General features: G+C 35.4%; 1 protein-coding gene across 1 annotated transcript; it reads right to left on the bottom strand.

Moving 5' to 3' along the window:
• Positions 1–1,835: 1,835 nt before the first annotated feature.
• Positions 1,836–23,569, bottom strand: CCR6 (C-C motif chemokine receptor 6). The gene is made up of 3 exons (XM_051998099.1): positions 23,466–23,569; positions 8,270–8,335; positions 1,836–8,180 (listed from the first exon to the last, which is right to left on the bottom strand). The coding sequence occupies exons 2-3, from the start codon at positions 8,276–8,278 to the stop codon at positions 7,071–7,073; spliced, it is 1,119 nt and encodes a 372-aa protein (XP_051854059.1). The 5' UTR covers positions 8,279–8,335; positions 23,466–23,569; the 3' UTR covers positions 1,836–7,070.
• Between the last annotated feature and the right edge of the window lie 319 nt (positions 23,570–23,888).

Below are 23,888 nucleotides of genomic sequence, written 5' to 3'. Positions count from 1 at the left end.
ATTTAATAATTTCTCTTAGTAGCCTTGTTCCAGATATCTTTACATTATTTATACATATCATATTTATATTCTACTATTGTATATCTTTGTATGTTATTTATTTTGTATTTTATATATACTATATAACATATTTTATTTTTATATTATTTATAAACTGTAATGGAAATTTAACAATGTTCCTTGCCACGTAAAATAAAGGTCAGCTGTTTCATTAAGATTCAAACCTCCTTTTTGATTCTTCTGCTAAACTGATCTGGGCCTCAGCTCTCACTGGCAAAACAATGTGTTTTCCACTGTGTAGAAGAGAAACATTAGGATGGTAGGAACTATCCTAAAGATGGCCTAAAGAAATCATAAAGGAGCTGTATTAAGACAGCAGTTATATTATATTACCTCAGAAGTGTATGTAGTATGATAGAAAGAGCATTGAATTTGGAACATAGAATTCTGGGCCTGCTCTTTACTGCCTATAAATCTTCCTGGGCTCCTTCTCTTCATATATAAAGCCAGACAGTTCTACCAGAAAATCTGTTGGATCCCTTGTATCTCTGAGTCTTACAAAACCAAATTGTATTACCATTGGCAATGATGTTTTAAGTATTCATGCAGTAAAATTAGTTTGCATAAAATAAGGTTAAATTTTATATGCACATGTAACCTTTATGTGCTTCTTTAATGTCTGGATCTGAACCTACAATAGTATTTTCTGTCCAAATTAGTAATATCAAGTCATTGAAAAAGAAAAATCATAATTGGATGGGAGGTTGGACTCCAAATACACTTAGCTGTATGCATCTGTGATTCTTTGATAGAGCTAGTGGGTCTTCATCTCTCACCCTAGAACAGACTGATCAATCCATGCCTTGAAGTGATAATAGAAATCATCCATAAGGATATAGGAATGAGATTTATACAGTGCTACTAGAATCATACAAAGAGAATGGCTCATATTACCACAAGGTGGTGCTGGGGGAAAGGCAAGCTGAGCTCTCAGCCATGACCTTGAGCAAGAGAATCCATTTTCTCCATCCGTCCCCACCAAAAACCCTTATCCCCACCCCCATCTTCTGTAGATGGAGCTTGTCCAATAGCCACTCCCTTTCAGGCACATCATGAACTGTCCCGGCAAAAGTGGGAAAAATGGCAGCTGTTTCATTCACTTACTCATGCCTGTGATTGTTACTCTTTGTGTGTTAGGAGGACCTAATTCTGAAGATTGTTTTGTTTATTCCTTAAATAAAAAATTATGTTTAGTTCCTTGAAATCCCAACCAGAAATACTGCACTAGTAGCACTAACTTGAATTTTTTATGGAAATAAATTCCCATGGTTTAGAAAACCCTTCTAAGTTTTCTCTTTCCATCCCTAATTTCTCATATGCAGTCAGGTAATTAAAACTGAAAGACAAAATACCAATCTTTTTAGTGCCAATCTAAAAAACAATAATACCCTATCTTCCTAAAGCTCTATTTTAATATTAGTACTAGTTCCAAATAGGCTATGGGTAGAAGAGTATAGGGAATAAGAGGCCATGGTTACCTATCTCTGACCTGCTGGGTCAGAACTGACCCATGACATTCTGGTATTTCCTATTAGGATTAGAATGAATGAGTCAGAAGCTCTCATTTACCAAAGACAAAGTTACTTCAATAGCATGGAAATTATCTTCATCAAGGATGTGGCATTGATTGAGCCATTCACAGCTCCCTGACTCCTCTTTTGCCAAGGAGATATACCCAATTTGCAAGATATATCAAACCTGAAGAGCTTCCAAGTCCTTCTGTGCCGAGTTTTTATGTTCATCTGAAGGAAATAATAGTTTGAACCTTAGTTTCCTTGACCAATTAAATTTTTTATTAGGTTTCACTCTCTTTTACAGAAAAAGCAGCCCAGCCTATGAAGGGTAAATATTAATCCCACCACATTGTGTAAGGCCAGGTAAAAACAAAGAATAAATTAGGGTAGGTAGGTGAGAGGAGTCATCCTGTCTCTTAGAAAGCATAACAGAATATTTCCAAAGTTTATATTATCAATAGGCACAAATATTCTCAGATCTAATTAGCACTATTATTCTCTGGGCTATCCAAAGCCCAACCCAAGAGCATATCTTTTGCTCATCAGAGAAACTAATCCCAGTTGTGATTTGGTGCAATTTTTAATTCCTGGTTTATCAAAGATTTCCATTTCCTCTTTTCTTGAAATGGTGACCTGATTTCCTCACACCAGTTCTTCCTTGTTCTTGCTTCTTGTTTTAGCCTCCAAGTCAGAGCAAAACTCTCTACAGGGTTATGGAGAGGAACATTGGGAAATCTTTACCACCGTGACCTATAGGCAATGATCTCCTGCAGAAGCCATGTCAAAAAATTATATCTGCATTCTAAGGTCTTGGGCTCTAAATTAAACTTCATTTTGTGTAAATGAATTAGAAGTGTAGCAGTCCCAGCTCTCAAAAGAGCTTTCAAATATCACCACTACCCCTCACACACATACACATACACCTCCCTACCTACACATCACTGGAAGAATTACAATAGAAATTCTTAGATCCAGTAGAAGTCTTGTTACTTCCCTAGAGAGGTCCTAATTTCCACTGCCTGGAAAAAGAGATAGAGTCCTGTGCCTTATTTTTGAATTACAGTGAGATGAATTGGAATACCTGCTCAGCTACTAAGGCACAAGGAGTTCAGGAAAGTCTCCACAGCTACTGCTTTGGTCAGGGTGGAAAAAGATGTGGAATGAATGGAATTCATAGTTTCTATCATTTGGCAAATTAAGACAATGGCAAGAGTAGGAGATGCGTTACTGGTTTCCTAGGTTTGAACTAAAAGTATTTTTTCCTAATAGAAAAGTATTGTAAATGGCGATGTGTGGGATGGCAACCCCTAACTCAAAATGACTACTCGGAGATTTCTCAAAGTGAAGAACAGAAACTTTATTAGAATCTCTTGAAAAGTGGGCAGTCTGCTCACTAAAATCTAGAGAGAGGAGATCGGTTTCACAAAGACCAAAAAATTAGTCAAAAACTACAGGAACTTGTGACTCCTCTTCCCCCATCTAGTTAATTTTCACTGCCTGTTTAGGTGGCAGTAGCAAAGGTTTGTTAAATTATAGTCAAGCCAATATAGTTGACTTATTGCAGGTGTGTTTACCTAAGCTTATGATAGTCTGTTACAAAGTTTACAAATGCTTCCAAGTGTGTTTGAGCTGGTATAAACACTCTATTGTAAAGTTTGCCCAAAGAACTAAAATTTTCCTAAATCCATCAGACCTTCATAAACTAAAATTTAAATTATAGGTTCAATCTACCTTAGTTAATGATTTTATGAGAAACCACATAATCCCTCACAATAAGATTTATTTAAAGGTAAGTAATTGATTAAACCAGAGGGCTTAAAGGTTTCTAAAATAACTGAGACTTGGTTTTAACTTAAGCTCTCTCAATCAACAAATAGAGATAGCTAGTTTGGAGACTTGTTGGATATCTTCAGGACATTAAATAATTAGTCAGGTTCTTCTCTAAGCAGTTGAGAGAAGGTCAAGCAGGTTATCTCAGGTATTTCTGCTAGAAGAGCAAGTTTTTGCTCTTCTTCCCAGAGCCTTAATGATTAACAGATCCTTGGTGCTGAGTCTTGAATTACCTGCAGTTATTATTCTGAGAAGTCCTCAGTTTCCCACTTCACTCCGCAATTAGGCTGTAGAGCAAAGTTTCTTAAATTATGTATAATGACCCCATATGAGGTCACATAACTGAATGTGAGGGTCACAAAAAAATTGGCAACAGTAAGAGTATCAAATATTCCACCATGATTTAATATTTATGTAAAAATAAATAAACACATCTATCTCATTAGTATGCAAATTTACTTTTGTCTATAACAAATGGTAAATTATATGTCTATCAAAGAATTGTTTTAAAATAAATTTCTAATACAAAAATACAGCAATCACCAGTAACTACTCTACCATTATTAGGTACATATAACTGGAAAACTAGGTCAGTGGCATTTCCTAAGTTAGTGACACATGGCCAAGGAATGGGCCAATTTATAACCATTAATTTATTATTAATAATGAGCCATAACACACTTCATATATTCTGGTCCTTAGAAAGGAGAGATGGTATGTCCTAAAGATTCTGTTCAAGGTTTTTTTCAGGATGGTGGAAATTACCAAAAACTTATCACTTCACTGATAAACCCTTCTAAACCCTTGGGTCTTCATGCCTCAATGAGTTTTCAAATTAGGAATTTCATGGAGATGGTACATAAATATACATTATTATTATTTATTCAGAAAACAAAAGTCACTTGAAAGACTAAAAAGAGATATCACAAAGTCAGGATACTATAGCTTTTGTCAAAGGAGAGTCCCTTGGGCTTTCACTCAGGGTCTGTTTACTCTTGTGATTCATTCAACTTTAAAAATGCTTTGTTAGACTATAGAAGAATAAAACTAGCAAATTTAAAAGAGAACTTATTCAGAGGCAAGTAGCCTGAAACTAATAAGATGTGACAAATAATAGCCGATGAGAATACAGAAAAGCTATAAAAAGTAGACAATAGAATTGTAGAAACACAAAGGTCAGTTGCCTTTTATAGGAACAAATAGCCTTGCACACTTTGATAGACCCTGAGGCTATCACAGCAATGCAGGAAGGCATAAGAACTTACAGTCTAAAAGATGACTGTGTGCCACAGAGTAAATATTAAATTGCATTTAGAATCTAGTTGGATTTCCATCAAAAATTAAAATACCTCCTATTCCCTTAACAAACAAAAAATGCTATTTCATTTATCAGGAAAATTAAGGGATATAAAATGGTCTATCCCTTGACCATGTGTCATTGATCTAGGAAGTGCCATTGACCTAGTTTTCAAATAAAGTTAACATGTTTCTATTCATAGATCACATTTATGTCTTAGTCATATATTGAAGACTGTCTGAATAAACTATTGTTTCTTTTTGACTGGAGTTTATGAGATTGGTGTAGACACCAGATAATGGGGTCAGGGTAGCAATCCCTTGTTCAAATATGAGGCTTAAGGCACAGGGCACATATGATAAATCCACAATGGCTTTCTCTTTTCCAAAAGGTCCTTTATTCATGAGAAGAGATTATGGAAAAAATGAAGAAGTAAAATAGACATGAGGAATGATAAATATGAAATCGATTTGGCAAGGAATAAATAGCAAGGAAAAGGGTTTTAACAAGGAAAAGACAAGTTTCCTAATGTAACTCACAATTAATCAGGAGAAAAGGAACATGTCATGAGATGGAAGTACACCATTGATTGACAAAGTAAATCCAAAGAGTAGTTTAGCATCCTAAAAGAGTCAGTTAGCTATAACAAAGAGAAAAGTACCAAGAAACTTGGGGGAGATGGGGTAAGGAGAAAGACACCACAGGGCAGAGGATGAAAAGAAAGATACCATGAAGCAGAACACCTTGGCCATCTAAAAAGGGCTTTAGTAAAAGATGGTATAAAGCATGGGCAGATTTATAGAGAAAACTTATTATTGAGGGTTTGACATCATAACTTGGCTTCCTGTTTGGATACGATACAATAAAGTGGGGTTTCTTAAGGTCTCCACAGGGGTGGATTAGAGGACTGAGGTGATTCCCATTAGTGCCCTTTCCTGCTTGCCTCAGGTAATATAATAACATTATTAGAACTTCAGGCTTTTTCTGCCAACCCCACCTAGTTATCTAGGACATCATCAGAGTCTTGGATGACAGGCAACTTTCCATGTACCTGATGATTTAGGATAGTGAAAACTTCCCAAACTTTCATATGTCAATGCAATAATTGGTATACTCATTCAACAACAGACCTCAGTCTAGTAAAAACTTTTTAAAATGTGTAATAAGATTTTATTTTATAAAGTTCTTATGTAATTATACATTTCTTTAATCTTTAGACATCATCTTAGGAAAGGGCTATAATTGCAATCTAGTATTGTGTGAAGCATTCTTCATTGATACATATTTCAATATTTTTTATATAGACTATTGTGTTTTTTTTAATTTCCCAATGATTATTCTGTATTTACACGCTACTTTAAGAAAACATCTGGATTATGTAATTTCTCAGACACGGTAGAAAGAGTAATTGAAAATATATCTGAGCAAACCTCTCTTTCAAAGTAAAATCATTTAAAGAATCATTAGGAAGTCAAATACTGCATATATAATGATTAACTTGGGGAGTAAATAATCAGAATTCCCTAGTCTTTCTACTATGTGATATAGAGGAAATAAAAGCTGTTTCTACTCTGCCTCAGAAAAGTTCACTAATTGTAAAAGTAAGGTTAAAAAAAAACTATTGGAACATAAGTTTTTTTTTTTTTTTTTTTTTAGTAATAATATTAGTCAATTTCCTAATTGCTTATAAAACAGATACCAAGTACGAAAAGTAGAGATTTCTTTACCAGGTTTTTTTGGATTTTTGTGGATTTTTTTTTTAGTTTTAGCTTTTTTTCAGTCCACTACAATATTGACTATTTTTTTTCACAGAGGTTCCTGAACTACTTTGGAAAAGAATCTGAGTTCAAATACCAGTTCTAAAATGTATTGCCTATGTGAAGTAGGCAAGTATCTTAATCATTCAGATTCTCAATATCCATACTTTTATATTACTGGGTTGAGCTAGGTATCTTCTAAAGTTTCTTCTCACTCTCCATCTAATATTTAATGAATTTCTGTTAACATAACCACTTCTTATTCCACCAGGAGACATTTTCCTAGCTTGGCTATTCTAAGTTGCTTGCTTCCCAATTCCTACTGCCTGTTTTATGATTATTTAACTTCACTGTAATGCTTGAGAGTAGGTAGAGGAATTAAAGAGATGGAAGTTCAAGCTTGAAAGAGATTTAGTTATGTAAGAGTTTTTAACCTATTGACTAAAAATAGTTAGGGATCTTTTAGTTTCTATTTTTTTTTTCAGTTTTCAATGATCCATGCTGTTCTTTTACTACTTCCAAACAATCTAGAAGCGACTATGCTATGGATGATAAGAACATTCTTTGACATAGTTTTCTAAAATCTGTTGTGATTATTTTAAGTATAGTACACTACATAGTAAAAGATGAAGCATTCTCATTCTCAAAAGTTTCACTAGTCTGTCTAGAAATGTAGCTTTCAGAATAGATCTTAGAGCAAGAGAAGCCTGCTGACTTATATTTCCTGCCCACACACCATAGATCCTTCATAATCTTCAGAAAGTAATTCCTAAATTTCTGCCCAATGAATGCATAAAGTACTGGGTTGAGGCAGCAATGCAGGAAAGCCAGAACTTCTGTGACACTCCTTGTATAAGCTATGAGCTTCTCATCACTGCAGGATCTTTGCCGACCTGTATTGTTTGCAACCACCAGAAGAACCATGTTATGGGGCACTTGGCAGACCAAAAAAACGAGGACCACCACAATAATCACCCGGATGGCTTTATGCCGCTTAGAATTGTTAGCCTGCACTAAAGTTTTGACAATGAACATGTAACAGAATATCATGAACATCAAAGGGATAAAGAAACCAAAAAGAAGCTGAAGAGACAAAATGAGTATTTTCCATTTGACTGCCTGAGAGGTCATGTGGTATTTGGCTTCACATACCTCCCTCCCCTGTGTTGTGTATTTTTGGTTAATTATAAAAGTTGAGCTAGAGATTATGATTGAGAAGAGCCACACCATCAGACAGATCATCTTCTTGTATGCTAATGTCCGTGTTCGAAGCCTAAAACACTTGGTTGCCTGTACAATAGCAATGTATCGGTCCAGGCTGATACAAGTTAAGAGAAGCATTCCACAGTTAAAGTTGATGGCATATATACTTGTAGTCAGTTTGCACACAATGTTGCTAAATCTCCATGAATTTGTAGCATGATTTACAGCCCAGAATGGAAGAGTAAGAACAAATAATATGTCTGCTATGGCCATATTAAAGAGATAGACATCAGTCATGGATTTGGCTTTCTTGTAGAAAGCAAAGGTGATCACCACTAAAATGTTCCCCAGAAGGCCAAAGACACAGATAAAGGAGTATGCAATTGGTACAAAATACATTGTGAAGTTTCTGACATCCCCCATAAAACAAAGCACTCCATCACCAAAGAAATAATCTGTACTGGTAGGGATGGCACTATAATCATTGAAGTATTCATAATTGCTTGAATTGACTGGTTCCTAGAAAGTAAAAAAGAAAGACAGTTAGAGCACAGCAATGTGATCACTGGAAATCAAAAATCTTACTCTAAATCATAAAGCAGACTTACCTCATTCATGGTGATAACAGGGATGATCAAAGGTAAAGATAGTTCAGATATAATATCTTTCTATCTCTAAAAGAAAGACAAAGAAGATGTGAGAAAATTCTAAGAAGGAAATAAAGAAGGCAACATAATGAAAACAAGCATTGATTGGAGGAAATTCTTCAAAGCATAAAAATTTAGCCAAGCTAGAAACTGGAAAATGAATGGATGCCCATCAATTGGAGAATGGCTGGGTAAATTGTGGTATATGAATGTTATGGAATATTATTGTTCTGTAAGAAATGACCAGCAGGATGAATACAGAGAGGACTGGCGAGACTTACATGAACTGATGCTAAGTGAAATGAGCAGAACCAGGAGGTCATTATATACTTCGACAACAATATTATATGAGGACATATTTTGATGGAAGTGGGTTTCTTTGACAAAGAGACCTGAGTTTCAATTGATAAATGACGGACAGAAGCAGCTACACCCAAAGAAAGAACACTGGGAAACGAATGTGAACTATCTGCATTTTTGTTTTTCTTCCCAGGTTATTTATACCTTCTGAATCCAATTCTCCCTGTGCAACAAGAGAACTGTTCCGTTCTGCAAACATATATTGTATCTAGGATATACTGCAACATATCCAACATATATAGGACAGCTTGCCATCTAGGGGAGGGGGTGGAGGGAGGAAGGGGGAAAATCGGAACAGAAACGAGTGCAAGGGATAATGTTGTAAAAAAAAATTACCCTGGCATGGATTCTGTCAATATAAAGTAATTATTAAATAAAAATTTAAAAAAAATTTAGTCAAGTAGAATAATGACTCATTCAAGTAGAATTAATTTATATTCTTTAACATTTCAAGAGGTTTTATCAGTGTGGATATTCCTTCCATTGCTGCAGAATTCAATTCTGCCATGCCTTAATAAGACAGTTTCATGAACAGGTATGTCCAAAAAAAATTCATTTGGTAACCAATATTCTTCAAGTTTAGCTAGACTTGACCTTGGATGAGTCTCTTGTGAAGAATATATGTCACCTTGTTAGGATCTGCCAAATTTAGTGCTCCACTGGCATAGCTTTCAAGAACTCAGTTACCATGTTATACCACAGTTCTATTTTATTGTCCTGATTCAGTCTCCCTAATTATCCTGACCCAGTCCTGACTCCATTTCTCTGCTTCAGCTTATAATATCAAACCTCCCCTCCCTCTTTATCAGAATATTTGATAAGGATAAAAGATGTTATGTTTTAGAATATCAGAATCCCAAGCTACCAGAATGTCAGATACCGTCTTATCAAGATGCTTTCCCCATCTTCAAAGTTCCTCCCCCCATTAGGTCATCCTACCCCCCATGCCTCCCCTCACCCTGTCAGAACCGGATTGTCAGAGTCATGTTCCGGCTCTCAGCACCCTGACTCTGCTTCTGCCTCAATCTACACCCTGAGTCTGGGCCATGTATATAAAGGTCATTGAGAATTCACTTTGTTTGCTGGATTCTTGGTGATGATAATCTCATTCAGCCCTGGGACCAAATCAGTAAATCTCTCCCATTTAAATAAATTATTAAATACTCTCTAATCTCTATCTTGCCTCAGTTTCTCCGGCATTACAACCAGAGTACATGAGTGAGATAATAATAGAGGAATTATTGAATGATTTTGATCTTTACAAAAATGCCTATAGAATTAGGAAGGTAGTGTTTCAGTCCCATTGTTGTTAGTCAAATCAACATTCTACTAATGATCTTCAAACAAATAGAGAATTCATTTCAATAAGTCTTTACTGAACAAATACTATGTGATGAGCCTTCAGTTAATTACATGAGAGCTCCTTTAAAAAGTGTTGTTCCTTTTTTCAAGATGATTATAATGTAATTGGGTAGATTGAATGTTCACAATTAAAATTTAAAATTCAAAGAATTTGCATTCCCAAAGTTTTCATGATGTTTTGCACATAGGTAGTAAGCATTTGATAAATGCTTTTTCATCCATTCACTGATAGAAAAGAAAACTTCCATGTTGCCCAGGGTAATCAGGTAATGTTTTATGGTCTAAGAGGGATTTCAACAAAAACTGGAATAGATAGAATGAAAACAGAATCAAGTTCCTTGAAAGCAAGAACTATTTCATTTTCATTTATCCAAAGTGCCTATCACAATGTCTTGCATGTAGTAGGTGCCTAATAAAATTGTGACTGATTAAAGTGATACATGGAGAATATTTAAAAGGGCATTTCACCTCAGGAAAATATGTAATCATAGGACCCTAGAGTTTTAGAATTAGAATAGACATTAAGGCTATTCAAGGAAAGGCTAGGGTTCCTGTTCAGAATGAACTAGACATCCCTTCTAAATGTGAGTTTCTAAAAGATAATCTACAGTGACTTGCCCAAGGTCACACAGACCAGTGAATCCAAAGTGCCCAAAACATGAATACACAAGATGTGCCCATGAGACAATGAAGAAACTGACCTGGCATTTACCATCATCACACTTGATCAACATTTATTGAGCATTTAATGTGTGTACACACTCTACTACTAAATACTGAGAATTCAAAGAAGTATGAGGTAAAATGCCTCCCTCAAAGATTCTTGTAAGGAGAGTAGTGTATGATCAGTTAGGATAGTTGCAGGAGAACCCAAGGATAGAGGGCTTTGAAAGTCAAACTACAGTCAATGATAAGAATATTAAATGGATATTTTGGGAAATTGAATTTGGCTTTGAAACAAGCTGAAATGGAAGGAAAGTATTCTTTGCTAAACAGAATGCCTCTTTCCTCTTGACCATCGCTGGTCACTTTCCTTTCAAAATTGTTTCTAACCTAAGCTTTTATGGTCCTATCCTCTTTTTGGAGAAACTTTTAAAACATTTATTTACATCTCTTTCTAGGAGTTTTTGTTCTCATCCTACCTTTTACAGTGAATGCCTCTAAAGCAGGGATCATAAGGTCATAAAATTCAGAGCTATAAAAAAGAGACCACAGAAATAATCTCATGCTAGTCCCAGGGATCTTGTGAGGAAGAGAGCTATCTACATCCAGAGAGAAGACTATAGGAACTGAATGTGGATCACAATTCTCACTGTTTTTGTTGTTGTTCACTTGCATTTTATTTTCTTATTTACTTTCTTTTTTTGATCTGATTTCTCTTGTGCAACAGGAGAATTGTATAAATATGTTTATACATATTGGAGTTAACATATATTTTAACATATTTAATACATTGAATTGCTTACCATCTAGGGGAGGGAGGAGAGAGGAAGGAAGAGAAAATCTGAAATACAAGACTATGCAAGGGTCAATGTTATCAAATTATCCATGCATATGTTTTGAAAATAAAAAGCTTTACAGTAGTTACCAAAACCATTTGGTATTGGCTAAGAAATAGACTAGTTGAACCATGGAATAGATTAGGCTCAAAGGACAAAATAGTCAATAACTTTAATAATCTAATGTTTGACAAACCCAAAGACCCCAGCTTTTGGGATAAGAATTCATTGTTTGACAAAAACTTCTGGGAAAATTGAAAATTAGTATGGCAGAAACTAGGCATTGACCTACACTTAACACCATACACCAAGATAAGGTCAAAATGGGTTCATGACATAGGCATAAAGAATGAGATTATAAATAAGAAGAACATAGGATAGTTTACCTCTCAGACCTGTGGAGGAGGAAGGAATTTGTGACCAAAGAAAAACTACAGATCATTATTGATCACAAAATAGAAAATTTTGATTATATCAAATTGAAAAGCTTTTATACAAACAAAACTAATGCAAACAAGATTGGAAGGGAAACGATAAACTGGGAAAACATTTTTAGTCAAAGATTCTGACAAAGGCCTCATTTCCAAAATATATAGAGAATTGACTCTAATTTATAAGAAATCAAGCCATTCTCCAATTGATAAATGGTCAAAGGATATGAAAAGGTGTAATGACACTGAGGCTTAAGTTGATGCACTGAGATCCCAAGCATGTGAGGCTAAATAGTAATTGGACCATACTTTAGTAATTGGACTATACTTTATTAATATATATGCTTGGAGAAAGAATGGCCCCCGCCCACTCTTTGTGCAAGTCCTGATGTGTTGTATAGGAAATGATGTTTTTGGTGGGTAGAGGCAAGGGAATGGGAAGGGAAGCGAAAGGAGAGACTGATGTCTGGCATCTTGACACAGCTGCTCTCATTGCTATCGCGACCATCCTTCATCTCTCTTCCCCACAGATTGATGGGGATTTTTTCAACTATAAAAGGAGTAAAAACTCCTGTTTTGCCTTCAAAAGTCCATCTCATAGGGGCAGCACTAACTTCATCTGCTATTGATCCTCCTACTCTAGACATGTAAGTGTCTGCTTTAATCTTTGGCCAGTGCCAATTGGCACCTCTAATAACTGTACAATCTGCACCTGTGTCTACCAATCCTTCCGATGGTAGGCCATTTATATAGATCGTGAGCATAGGTCGGTCAGCTGTTACAGCTGCTGTCCAGTATATTCCTGGATTTTGTGGTCTGGAGTCAGAATCTGGGTGACTATCACAGGCTGCTTATTAGGATTCTGTATGAGTAAACCTGATGCTACTATTTCTCCTGGGTGATAAGTCACACATTGTCTACCTGTATTAGTGACTGGGATATTATCTACACATTCCCCAGTTTCCCACATCAGTGTGTGGATGGACACTGTTTTGTACGTATAAAAAGGAGGTGAAATGGTCAAGCCTACTATGCCTGGAGATAAGGGATCCAAAGGCTGGAGAGGAACAGATTTCGCCTCTCCAGAGGGTATCTCAGTTGTCCCAGCTGCATACAGCTCTATTCTCCCCAATTGTAATTCTTTTCTGCCATCAGGTTGCTTCCTGGCTGGTTGATTGTGTAATCCTCTTCTCCCATCATATGGCTTTCTGGCTAATTGGGTACTGGACTCCTTTGCGGTGCTTTCACCTCCTTTTCTGAGAAGTCAGGGAGGGTGTGATCACCTCCCCTTGGGAGCTCTGACCTCCCTGAGGAGTCAAGGATGGCATGACCACCTGTGTTCTAAAATAAAAGAAAGCGGGAGATGTAATAGGCTGAGGCTTGAATTGATGCACTGAGGTCTCAAGCACATGAGGCTAAATAGTAATTGGACCATACTCTATTAATATATGAGCTTGGAGAAAGAATGGCCCCCACCCACTCTTTGTGCAAGTCCTGATGTGTTGTATAGGAAATGACGTTTTTGGTGGGTGGAGGCAAGGGAGTGGGAAGGGAAGCGGAAGGAGAGACTGCTGTCTGGCATCTTGACACAGCTGCTCGCATTGCCATTGCGATGGTCTTTTATCTCCAATCCCCCTCTGCTAGCTGGCTTCCTGTCACAGCTGCCTATATTGCTATCGCAATCTTTCTTGCCCATATTGCTATTGCAATCCTTTTTCACCTCTTCACTTCAATAAAGATTGAAGATTTTCCTCTTAAACTGAATTCCTGATTCAGGCTGATTTTAAATACACGATCATCACAAACAGGCAATTCTCAGATGAAGAAATGGAAACTATTTCTAGCCATATGAAAAGATGCTCCAAGATATTATTAATCAGAGAAATGCAAATTAAGACAACTCTGAGATACCACTACACACCTCTCAGATTGGCTAGGATAACAGGAAAAGATAATGCAGAATGTTGGAGGGGATGTGGGAAAACTGGGACACTGATATATTGTTGGTGGAATTGTGAATACATCCAGCCATTCTGGAGAGTGATTTGGAACTATGCTCAAAAAATTATCAAACTTTGCATACCCTTTGATCCAGCAGTATTATTACTGGGTTTATATCCCAAAGAGATCTTAAAGAAGGAAAAGGGACCTGTATGTGCCAAAATGTTTGTGGCAGTCCTCTTTGTAATGGCTAGAAACTGGAAACTGAGTGGATGCCCATCAATTGGAGAATGGCTGAATAAATTGTGGTATGTGAATGTTATGGAATGTTATTGTTCTGTAAGAAATGACCAGCAGGATGATTTCAGAGACATGGAGAGACTTACATGAACAAATACTGAGTGAAATGAGTAGGACCAGGAGATCATTATATACTTCAACAACAATACTATATGATGATCAATTCTGATGGATGTGACTCTCTTCAACAATGAAATAAACCAAATCAGTTCCATTTGTTCAATAATGAATAGAACCAGCTACACACAGTGAAAGAATTCTGGGAAATGAGTGTAAACCACTACATAGAATTCCCAATACCTCTATTTGTCCACTTGTGTTTTTGATTTCCTTCACAGGTTAATTGTACATTATTTCAAAGTCTGATTCTTCTTGTGCAACAAAATAACTGTATGGCTATGTATACATATATTGTATTTAACATATATTTTAACATATTTAACATACATTGGTCTACCTGCCATCTGGGGAATGGGATAGAGGGAAAGAGGGGAAAAATTGGAAGAAAAGGTTTTGCGATTGTCAATGCTGAAAAATTACCCATGCATATATCTTATAAATAAAAAGCTCTAATAATTTTTAAAAAAAAGAAAATAAAAAGCTTTATAAATATAAGAAATAATCTTATTCAATTTTTTCATTTTATTATTGTTTATTTATTTTTTAGTTGTATCTGACTCTTAGTGGCCCCATTTGAGGTTTTCTTAACAAAGACTGGAATGGTTTACCATTTCCTTCTCCAGCTCATTTTGCAGATGAGGAAAGTGAGGCAAACAGTTTAAAGTGACTTGCCCAGAATCACACAGCTAGTAAGTGTTTGAGGCCAAATTTTAACTTAAGAAAATGAGTCTTTCTGGCTCCAGGCCCATAGAGAACTATGCACTATGTGTACTCAATACTGGTCACCTCATTGTTTCTTCCACATGATATTTCATCTCCTGATTCCATTTATTTTCACTGGAATGTTCTCCTGCCTCAGCTTCATCAAGGTCCAGGTAAACTCCTACCTGCTTCAAGAAGACTTTACCAATCTCATTTAATGTTCATTCCTTCCCTCTTCAGTTTATCTCCCATATATCTTATTTACATATAATTATTTATGATCTTCCCCAGGAAACTGAGTTCTTTAAGTACAGTGACAGGCTAGGTATTTGTTTCTTTTTACATTTCATTTTATCCCTTTTTGCTTAGCCTATAGTAAGCATTTAATAAATTCTTGTTGATTTAAATTGACTTGTTCACTAGTCTGCTATATCTAGTCAGTCCTAGATGAGACCATATCACGTTTCCCATCCCATCCATCCATCCATCCATCCATTCATCTATCCATTCTAGCTATCTTCTTGGTCCTGCTGCAGCATTAGTGTATCACTATCCACCCTTCATCACTATTTCTTTTTCCATTTTTAGCTCCTGGGAACCATAAACAATTCAACATTATTTCTTATATTAATCAATTCCTTTATAATTTCATTTACCATCCCTAACTTTCTAGATCAAAACTGCCTTCTTGTCTACCATTGCCCATATATTCAATCTCCCTTTGTTAGAATGCAAACTTATTTCTCCATATATTGTTAAGTTTCATTGACTTTTTTTCCAGCAATGATAATGGCTAGCATTTATATAACACTTTAAGGATTGCAAAAATTATATTATTTGATATTATTATATTATATCATTTGATCCTTACCACAACCCTAGGAGATAGGTGGTATTATTATTCCTATTTTACAGATAAAATAACTGAGATCAATATCGTCAATAATAAAGCAGAAGTTATGACTGGCATGAGAAGGAATGAGGCAGTGGGTAAATGGCTGGAATTATATCAAAAAGTGAGTTCAAATTATCTTGTCCTCTAACTGTATGACCATGTTCAAGTCACCTAATCTTTTAGGATCCAACTAACCAAACAGTTACATAGATGAGTTGCCATTCTCTATCACCAGAGGAAGATTTCTCACTGGACCCACACTGATAAAACTATAGAGCTCAACTAAAATAAAGAAATGAAAAAGGATCCTAGTATAAAATCATACTGTCAGCCATAAATCATGTATAATATATTTCACAGTAAGAAATCCACTCATAATTGACTCTAATTTATAAGAAATCAAGCCATTCTCCAATTGATAAATGGTCAAAGGATATAAACAATTTTCAGATGATGAAATTGAAACTATTTCCACTCATATGAAACAGTGCTCCAAATCACTATTGATCAGAGAAATGCAAATTAAGACAACTTTGAGGTACTACTACACACCTGTCAGATTGGCTAAGATGACAGGAAAAAATAATGATGAATGTTGGATGGGGATGCAGGAAAACTGAAACATTGATGCATTGTTGGTAGTGTTGTGAACAAATCCAACCATTCTGGAGAGCAATCTGGAATTATGCCCAAAAAGTTATCGAACTGTGCATACCCTTTGATCCAACAGTGCTACTACTGGGCTTATATCCCAAAGAAATATTAAAGAAGGGAAAGGGACCTGTATGTGCCAAAATGTCTGTGGCAGCCCTTTTTGTAATGGCTAGAAATTGGAAAATGAATGGATGCCCATAAATTGGAGAATGGTTGGGTAAATTGTGGTATATGAATGTTATAGAATATTATTGTTCTGTAAGAAATGACCAGCAGGATGAAAACAGAGAGGTTTGGAGAGACTTACATGAATTGATGCTGAGTGAAATGAGCAGAACTAGGAGAGCATTATATACTTCAACAACGATACTGTATGAGGATATATTCTGATGGAAGTGGATTTCTTCAACAAAGAGAAGATCTATCTCAGTTCCAATTGATCAATGATGGATAGAAGCAGCTACACCCAGAGAAGGAACACTGGGAAATGAGTATAAACTGCATTTTTGTTTTTCTTCCTGGGTTATTTTTACCTTCTGAATGTAATTCTCTCTGTGCAACAAGAGAACTGTTTGGTTCTGCACAGATATACTGTATCTAGGATATACTGTGACATATTTAACATGTATAGGACTGCTTGCCATATGGGGGAAGGGATGGAGGAAGGGAAGAGAAAAGTTGGAACAGAAGAGAGTTCAATGTTGTAAAATATTGTTGTAAAATTGTTGTAATGTTGTAAAAAAATTACCCAGGCATATGTTCTGTCAATAAAAATAATAAAAAAAAAGAGATAAAGTGAAATGTATTTCAAAAAAATGAAAGAAAGAAAGAAAGAAAGAAAGAAAGAAAGAAAGAAAGAAAGAAAGAAAGAAAGAAAGAAAGAAAGAAAGAAAGAAAGAAAGAAAGAAATCCACTCATAATGTCATTTCCTTCTTTGAAACCTAGCTCCCCTAAAGGATGGTTCCAAGTCTGGGATCCTCAAACTAAGTATTTGAGAATGTTATCTTCTCATAAAAGGGCTAACAATAGAACCCATTTCCCAGTGTGATTGAGAGGCATAAATGAGATAATGAATGTGTGAACTACTTTGCAGATCTAAAGTACTGTATAAATGAAGAATGATATTATTGACATTGAATCGCAAAATATCATATTTTCCACAGCTGTTTTTCAATGACAATGGTAGGATGTGGGAGGAGAAATGGGGAACACAGAATATTAATTTGAGGTGGACTTTTTAAAAAAATTTTCCAAGAGAGAATCTAGAGAAGCTTTAGAAAGATAACAAATTTTAGAAAGATATTTCTAAGCTTGTTCATTTGTGTTCTGACTCTTTCTTCCTCTTTTCTAGAATTCAGCTGTATTGGCTAAAATTGGTTATGACCAGTATTTCATTAATACTCAAGGGACTAAGTCACTCCCTAAAGGGTCCATTAACTTTACAGTATCATTTTTGTTGTTGTTGTTGTTCTTCAATCATTTCAGTTGTGTCAGACTCTTTGTAACTTTATTTGGAGTTTTCTTGGCAGAGATACTAGAGTGATTTGCCATTTCTTTTTCCAGTTCATTTTACAGATGAGGAAACTGAGGAAAACAAGGTTAAGTGATTAGCACAGGATCATACAGCTAGCAAATGTCTGAGGCTAGATTTGAACTCAAGAAAATGAATCTTCCTGACTCCAGTCCTAGCATTCTGTCCACTGTGCAGCCTAGCTGCCCTTATGGGGATCATTGCAATCCTTTTAAATGCACGAAGCAGCATTGTTCCAAATGAAAAGTCATCCCCATAGATTATTTCAACAATTCAATTTCAAAGTCTATTCTATCCTAACCATACTCTTATGCTAGAGGACTTCAATAAATGTCAATCAGCACAAGATTAGAATTGTTAATTGCCTAGTCTCCAATTATAAATTCCCTACGTGCTTCACTGACTAGCAAAAGTTTGAATATCGCTTTAGATAGAATCACTTAACCTCATTCAGCCTCAGTCCCATTTATAAAATGGGAGTAGTAGTAGTAGTGGTGGTGGCGGTAGTAGTAGTAGTAGTAGTAGTAGTAGTAATAGTACCAACTTCACAGGGTTATTGTAAAGGACTTCACTAACACACCAAGTCAGAAATCCTTCTTTAGAAAGATCATGAGCAAATCATCTAACCTTTTTTTAGACTATTTTCTCATCCATAAAATGAGAATAATAATAGCACTTATTTCATAGAATTTTTGTAAAGATCAAATGAAATAGCATGTGTAACATTTTACAAACTTTAAAGTATTACATAAATGTATCTTATTATTGTGTTATTAAAAATATGCAGAGAAAAGAATATGGACAGGGAAGGAGTAGGGAGAAGGGAAGGAGAAAAATTTGGAACAAAAGTTTTGCAAAGGTGAATGTAAAAAATATCTTTCCATGTATTTTGAAAATAAAAAGTTATTATTAAAAAAATATGGAGCTGATAACAATTTGAATAGTTTTGTTCATCCTGTTCACTTGGTTTTAAGCAACAGTTGGCTTGCTAACTAGCTATACAGACATATCCACAAGAGTATTAGTCAAACCACTGTCTGACTTAATGTATTTGGCTTCCTATGTCTGTGACACAGATAAACTCTCCCCCACCTACACTAATAAAGGATTTCCAAAGGGCTGTATTTTGATCACAGAAATTAAGATGTGACTAAGCCGCATCTTCCTTTCCTCCTTTATCCACTTAAACACATTACTCTGTTTTATAGTACCAAGACATCAAAATAAGTTATTCAAGTATGCAGGGAAGAATAACATATCCTTTCATTCATTCATACCTTTGAAATTATGTTTACAATAGCAGAACCTTTTTTTCATCTAGTTTTCTCATCTATAAAATGGGGACAGTAGTAGTAATAGGAGCAGTAGTCGTGTTGTGCCACAGTTCCCTTTTATTGTACTGCCTCAGTTTCCAAAATTGTTCTACCTCAGTTTGCCTAAATTGTTCTGCCTCAGTTACTTGAATTCTTCTGCCTCAATCCCCCTGGTTGCAACCCCACCTCCTGACCATTAGGATTGATATAACTTAGGGCTGGCTACTCTAAGATTATAAACTGTAAGTGTGTAATCTCAAGATAAGGGGGAGTGCAGACATCCTGGCTCCTAAGTCCTCCTAATTATCAAGAATTTATGGTCCTACAACACCTTGTCAATAGCAGATTGATGGTCCGTTTCTGGAAATTTCCACCATTTACCAATGCTGACTCTACCCCCTTTACTTCCCTGATGGCTCAGAGCCATATATATTTCATTGAAATCTTACATTCAGTGCTGATGCTAAGGCTGCTGCTGCTGAATGCTTTGAGACCTCAGCTATGGGATCAAAATGGATCCTTTGGTTCCAGAAAATCTCTCCCTCTCAGAAATCCAAATAAAATATTAAAAATTCTCTGAACTCTATCTTGCCTCAGTTTCTCCAGCATTACTGTAGTAGTAGTAGTAGTAGTAGTAGTAGCAGCAGCTGCTTGTTCACAGGGCTGAGAGAATCCATAGGAAACCTCTGAAAGGAATTATTTAGAGGGGAAGAAACAAGGAGAAATTGTGTTCTGTCTTCAGAATTTTACAGAATCACAGAATTTCAGTGTTGGCAGAGAATGAGTCCACTCCACATTGGCTCCTTCAACTCAGTTTCATTACCAACATTTTAGACAAAAGGTCTTTCAGATTTTGTTTTAAGGCTTCCAAAGAAGGAGAATCCTCTAATTTCTTCAAAATATCTATGTAATGTATTGTATTTTAAAATAATCTTAGCTGTTAAAATGCCTTTCCTGTTATCAAGCCTTCTACTTGCTGCTCCTAAATTTGCCATCTGCTCATCTATATAATTACTACACAAAAATACAACACTATATTTCAAGCTCTATGCATGGATAGATATAAAAAGATGCCAGGCCAGTCAGAAATGAATATTTGGGGGATACAGTGGGTAAAGCACCAGCCCAGGAGTTAGAAGGATCTGAATTCAAATGTGGCCTTAAACACTTAACTTCCATTATCTGTTTTACCCTGTGCAAGTCATTTAACCCCAATTGCTGAGAGAGAGAGAGAGAGAGAGAGAGAGAGAGAGAGAGAGAGAGAGAGAGAGAGAGAGAGAGAGAGAGAGAGAGAGAGAGAAAGAAAGAGAGAGAGAGAGAGAGAGAGGAAAAAGGAGGGAGGGAGGGAGGGAAGGAAGGAAGGAAAGAAGGAAGGAAGGAAGGAAGGAAGGAAGGAAGGAAGGAAGGAAGGAAGGAAGGAAGGAAGGAAAGAAAAGGAGGGAGAGTGGGACAAAATGAAGGAAAGGAGGGAGGGAGGAAGAAATGCATATTCCCTGGCATGTATGCTGCACACATGTAATATCCTGTAGATTTTATAGATTCATATATTCAGTCAAAGGGAAACCAACTTTTGTAGTTCCCCTACTTTATGTGAATGAAAAAACTAAAACCACAAGAGTTTAAAGGACATACAGTGAAAAATCACAGTTAAGAATTTACATTCTATAAATTTGTACTCACTCTTCTCCACAAATTTTATATATATATTATTTTCCAATTATATTGTGAGCTCCTTGAGGGGGAGGGACTGTCGTTTGCCTCTCTTTTTATCCTCAGTATTTAACACAGTGTACTGTACATAATTGGGACTTAAATGTTTATTGATTGATTGACTGAAGAATTTTTAAAACAACATGTCATTACTCAAGCCAGATACAACTATCAGTAAGAATAGTACTTTTAAAATTAAATTGCATTCAATATATTTCTCTTCTTTGTATTAACCTACTTTTGCCCAGGGGTGGTACTGTCTGATAATATTAGGGGTGAGCTAGATATTAAGATCATTTATCTAAATAATTATTTATCAATGACTAGAATATACAAAATCTAAAAGAATATTGCAATTATAGGGTAATTTTGCAAAACCATATCAGTTTTCTAAGATGAAAGAAGAAACTGGAACTATATGTGATCATGGCACATTCCCTTATTGTAATTTTTTTATCCTAATTTGCTTTCCTTCCACTGATAAAATTGAAATGCTGTGAAATTTCTAGGGAAAGTGAATATCTTTTAGATTTTGAATTGCTAAATGATGGAAAAATCAACACCATGACTTGGTATCAAAAAATAAGTGCTAGTTTCATTTGAATTTAATCCTGGAAGAAGTTTTTTTGAAGATGGGACTTTTGTGTAACTAACCTAATGGAAACCTTTACTATTAATCACAGTTATTCCACTCAGATGTTTTGCTAAATTCTTTTCTAGGAATTTACTTCAAGCCAGATGGGGTAGATTAGATTGCTCTACCTCTCTTATTTACCTGAATCCCAAAACTCTTTCCCAGTGAGAAGGAAAATTAAGACTATAACCAAGTAAGAATCTCCTTTAAACCCCCAGTTGACTCCAGTTTCCTTTAGCTGGAAACAAAATAAAACTAAAAACAGGAAATGTTCATGATATGATACTGTCATCCTTTTATGGGTCATACAATTTCATAGTTGAAAAGAATATTAATTATTTATATAAACCCTTTTTTGACAGTTGCAGAAGCTAAGCTTCTGTGTGTCTAACTCAAGGTCCTACTGTTGATGATAGAGCTGGGATTTGATAATTTGGGATTACATTCCAAATTCCCTGATTTTTCTACTACAAATTTCATAATCTACCCAGTCTCTGGTCATCAGGCCTTGTAGTATTCACAATGAGCATAAGCAAATAGCTCATCATGAAGAAAACACAGCTTACATGCCAACATATGTTCACAGGAGGAAAAAAAAAGTCTTTAGATTTATAAATTCAGCATGCAAGTGAATGTTTATTTCCTTTAGACACTTTGATATGTTTAGAGGCATAAGCAAAGACCCTTGTAGCTACAGAAAGTCTTAGAGAGATTGTTTTAGTCTAATTGTTTCATTTTACTGACTAGGAGGTATTAAAAAAATAAAGGCAGAAAGCCTGGAATTGAAGTGTTAACCACCTTCCTTTTTCTTTTCAAAAGAAGTAGTTGAGAAATCAACCAAAAGGTTTTTCCCCGGTGACTTTTTTCTCTTTGTTCCTCTTGATGGACAAATTGATACTTCTTTTTTATTTTTTTTATTTGTAGACATTATATATTTCAAATATTTTAGAAATAGCTTTGTTTAGGGCTCTCTTTTTCTATGTTTCTAAATGGTACTGACTTGGACAAGAGTTGTTTTTCACTCTGTGTTAAAGAAAATTCCTATAGGTTGGGCAAGCAATCTTATTTTGGTTTAATTTCCTTATTTAATCACAGGATATTATCTCTAAAAAAACTTTCATCGTTTAGCAATGATGTGCTATTTCTTCTAGTCCATGGTCCCTTGAACATATTAGCTTGATCTCCAGTTTGTAAGAGATAAAAATAGAACTCCTTATTCTAATTTATAGATTCATTGTTGTTATTTTTTTATATATCTAAAATTATAGCTTAACAAATTTGAAGAATTGACTTTTAGCAATCATTGTTGTTGTTTGGAGGTAGAAAAGTTGATCAAAATACACATTTTTTTTTCAAGAAAGAGTCCATAAAATATTTTTATAAACACACATAATCTCATGCAAGCTCTGCTTAAAATCAATTAAAATAAAATCAACATCTAAGTATTTTTAACAAAACTGAGCTTTTTGTATAAAGTCTAGTACTTTCTTGCAAATTATCTATTAATTATATTTTTATAGAAGGCACAGACAGACACATTATATATCTGAAACTATTTCATCCCACCAATATCTCAATAACCCAGTATTTTGCTTAAAAGAATCCCATTTCTGACACCCCCTTCTTTTGCAAAAAAAAAAAATTAATTTTTTAAAAGTTTGGTACTCTTGCATTCTGCTTTTTCATTGATCTCCCAATTACTCACCTGTGAATATCTCTAGAATTCTAAAACTATCCTCTGGTTATATTCCTCTCTGGGATAGTTCAGGCACACTCATCATCAATTTCATCCTGTTAACAAGATGTGAATTAAAATAGAGTCATAGAAAAACACAGCCAAAAGGCCAAGATTGTCTAAAAGTAAATTGCTGAATTACCACTTCCTATTTGGAAGTGACGCCTTTCTAGACCCATGGTGCATGCTAAACCATGCATGTCCTGTAGCTCACAAAATTAGACAGAAGCAATGTAGTCCTTGTGCTCTGTGAATATTTAGAATAAAAGAACAAAACCAGGTTTACATGGAAGGAGGTGAGAAGGAAGGTGATATGAATGAGACTATCAGGCTAAGAACATCTTCGTTTCCCAATATGCTAAAATTTTCTGGAATCCATTAAAATTAGGGAAA

The sequence above is a fragment of the Antechinus flavipes genome, chromosome 4 (assembly GCF_016432865.1).
Source record: "Antechinus flavipes isolate AdamAnt ecotype Samford, QLD, Australia chromosome 4, AdamAnt_v2, whole genome shotgun sequence".
Classification (NCBI taxonomy): Eukaryota; Metazoa; Chordata; class Mammalia; order Dasyuromorphia; family Dasyuridae; genus Antechinus; species Antechinus flavipes.
Note: the sequence above shows the minus strand (reverse complement) of the source record. Positions and strands in the feature narration are given on the sequence as shown.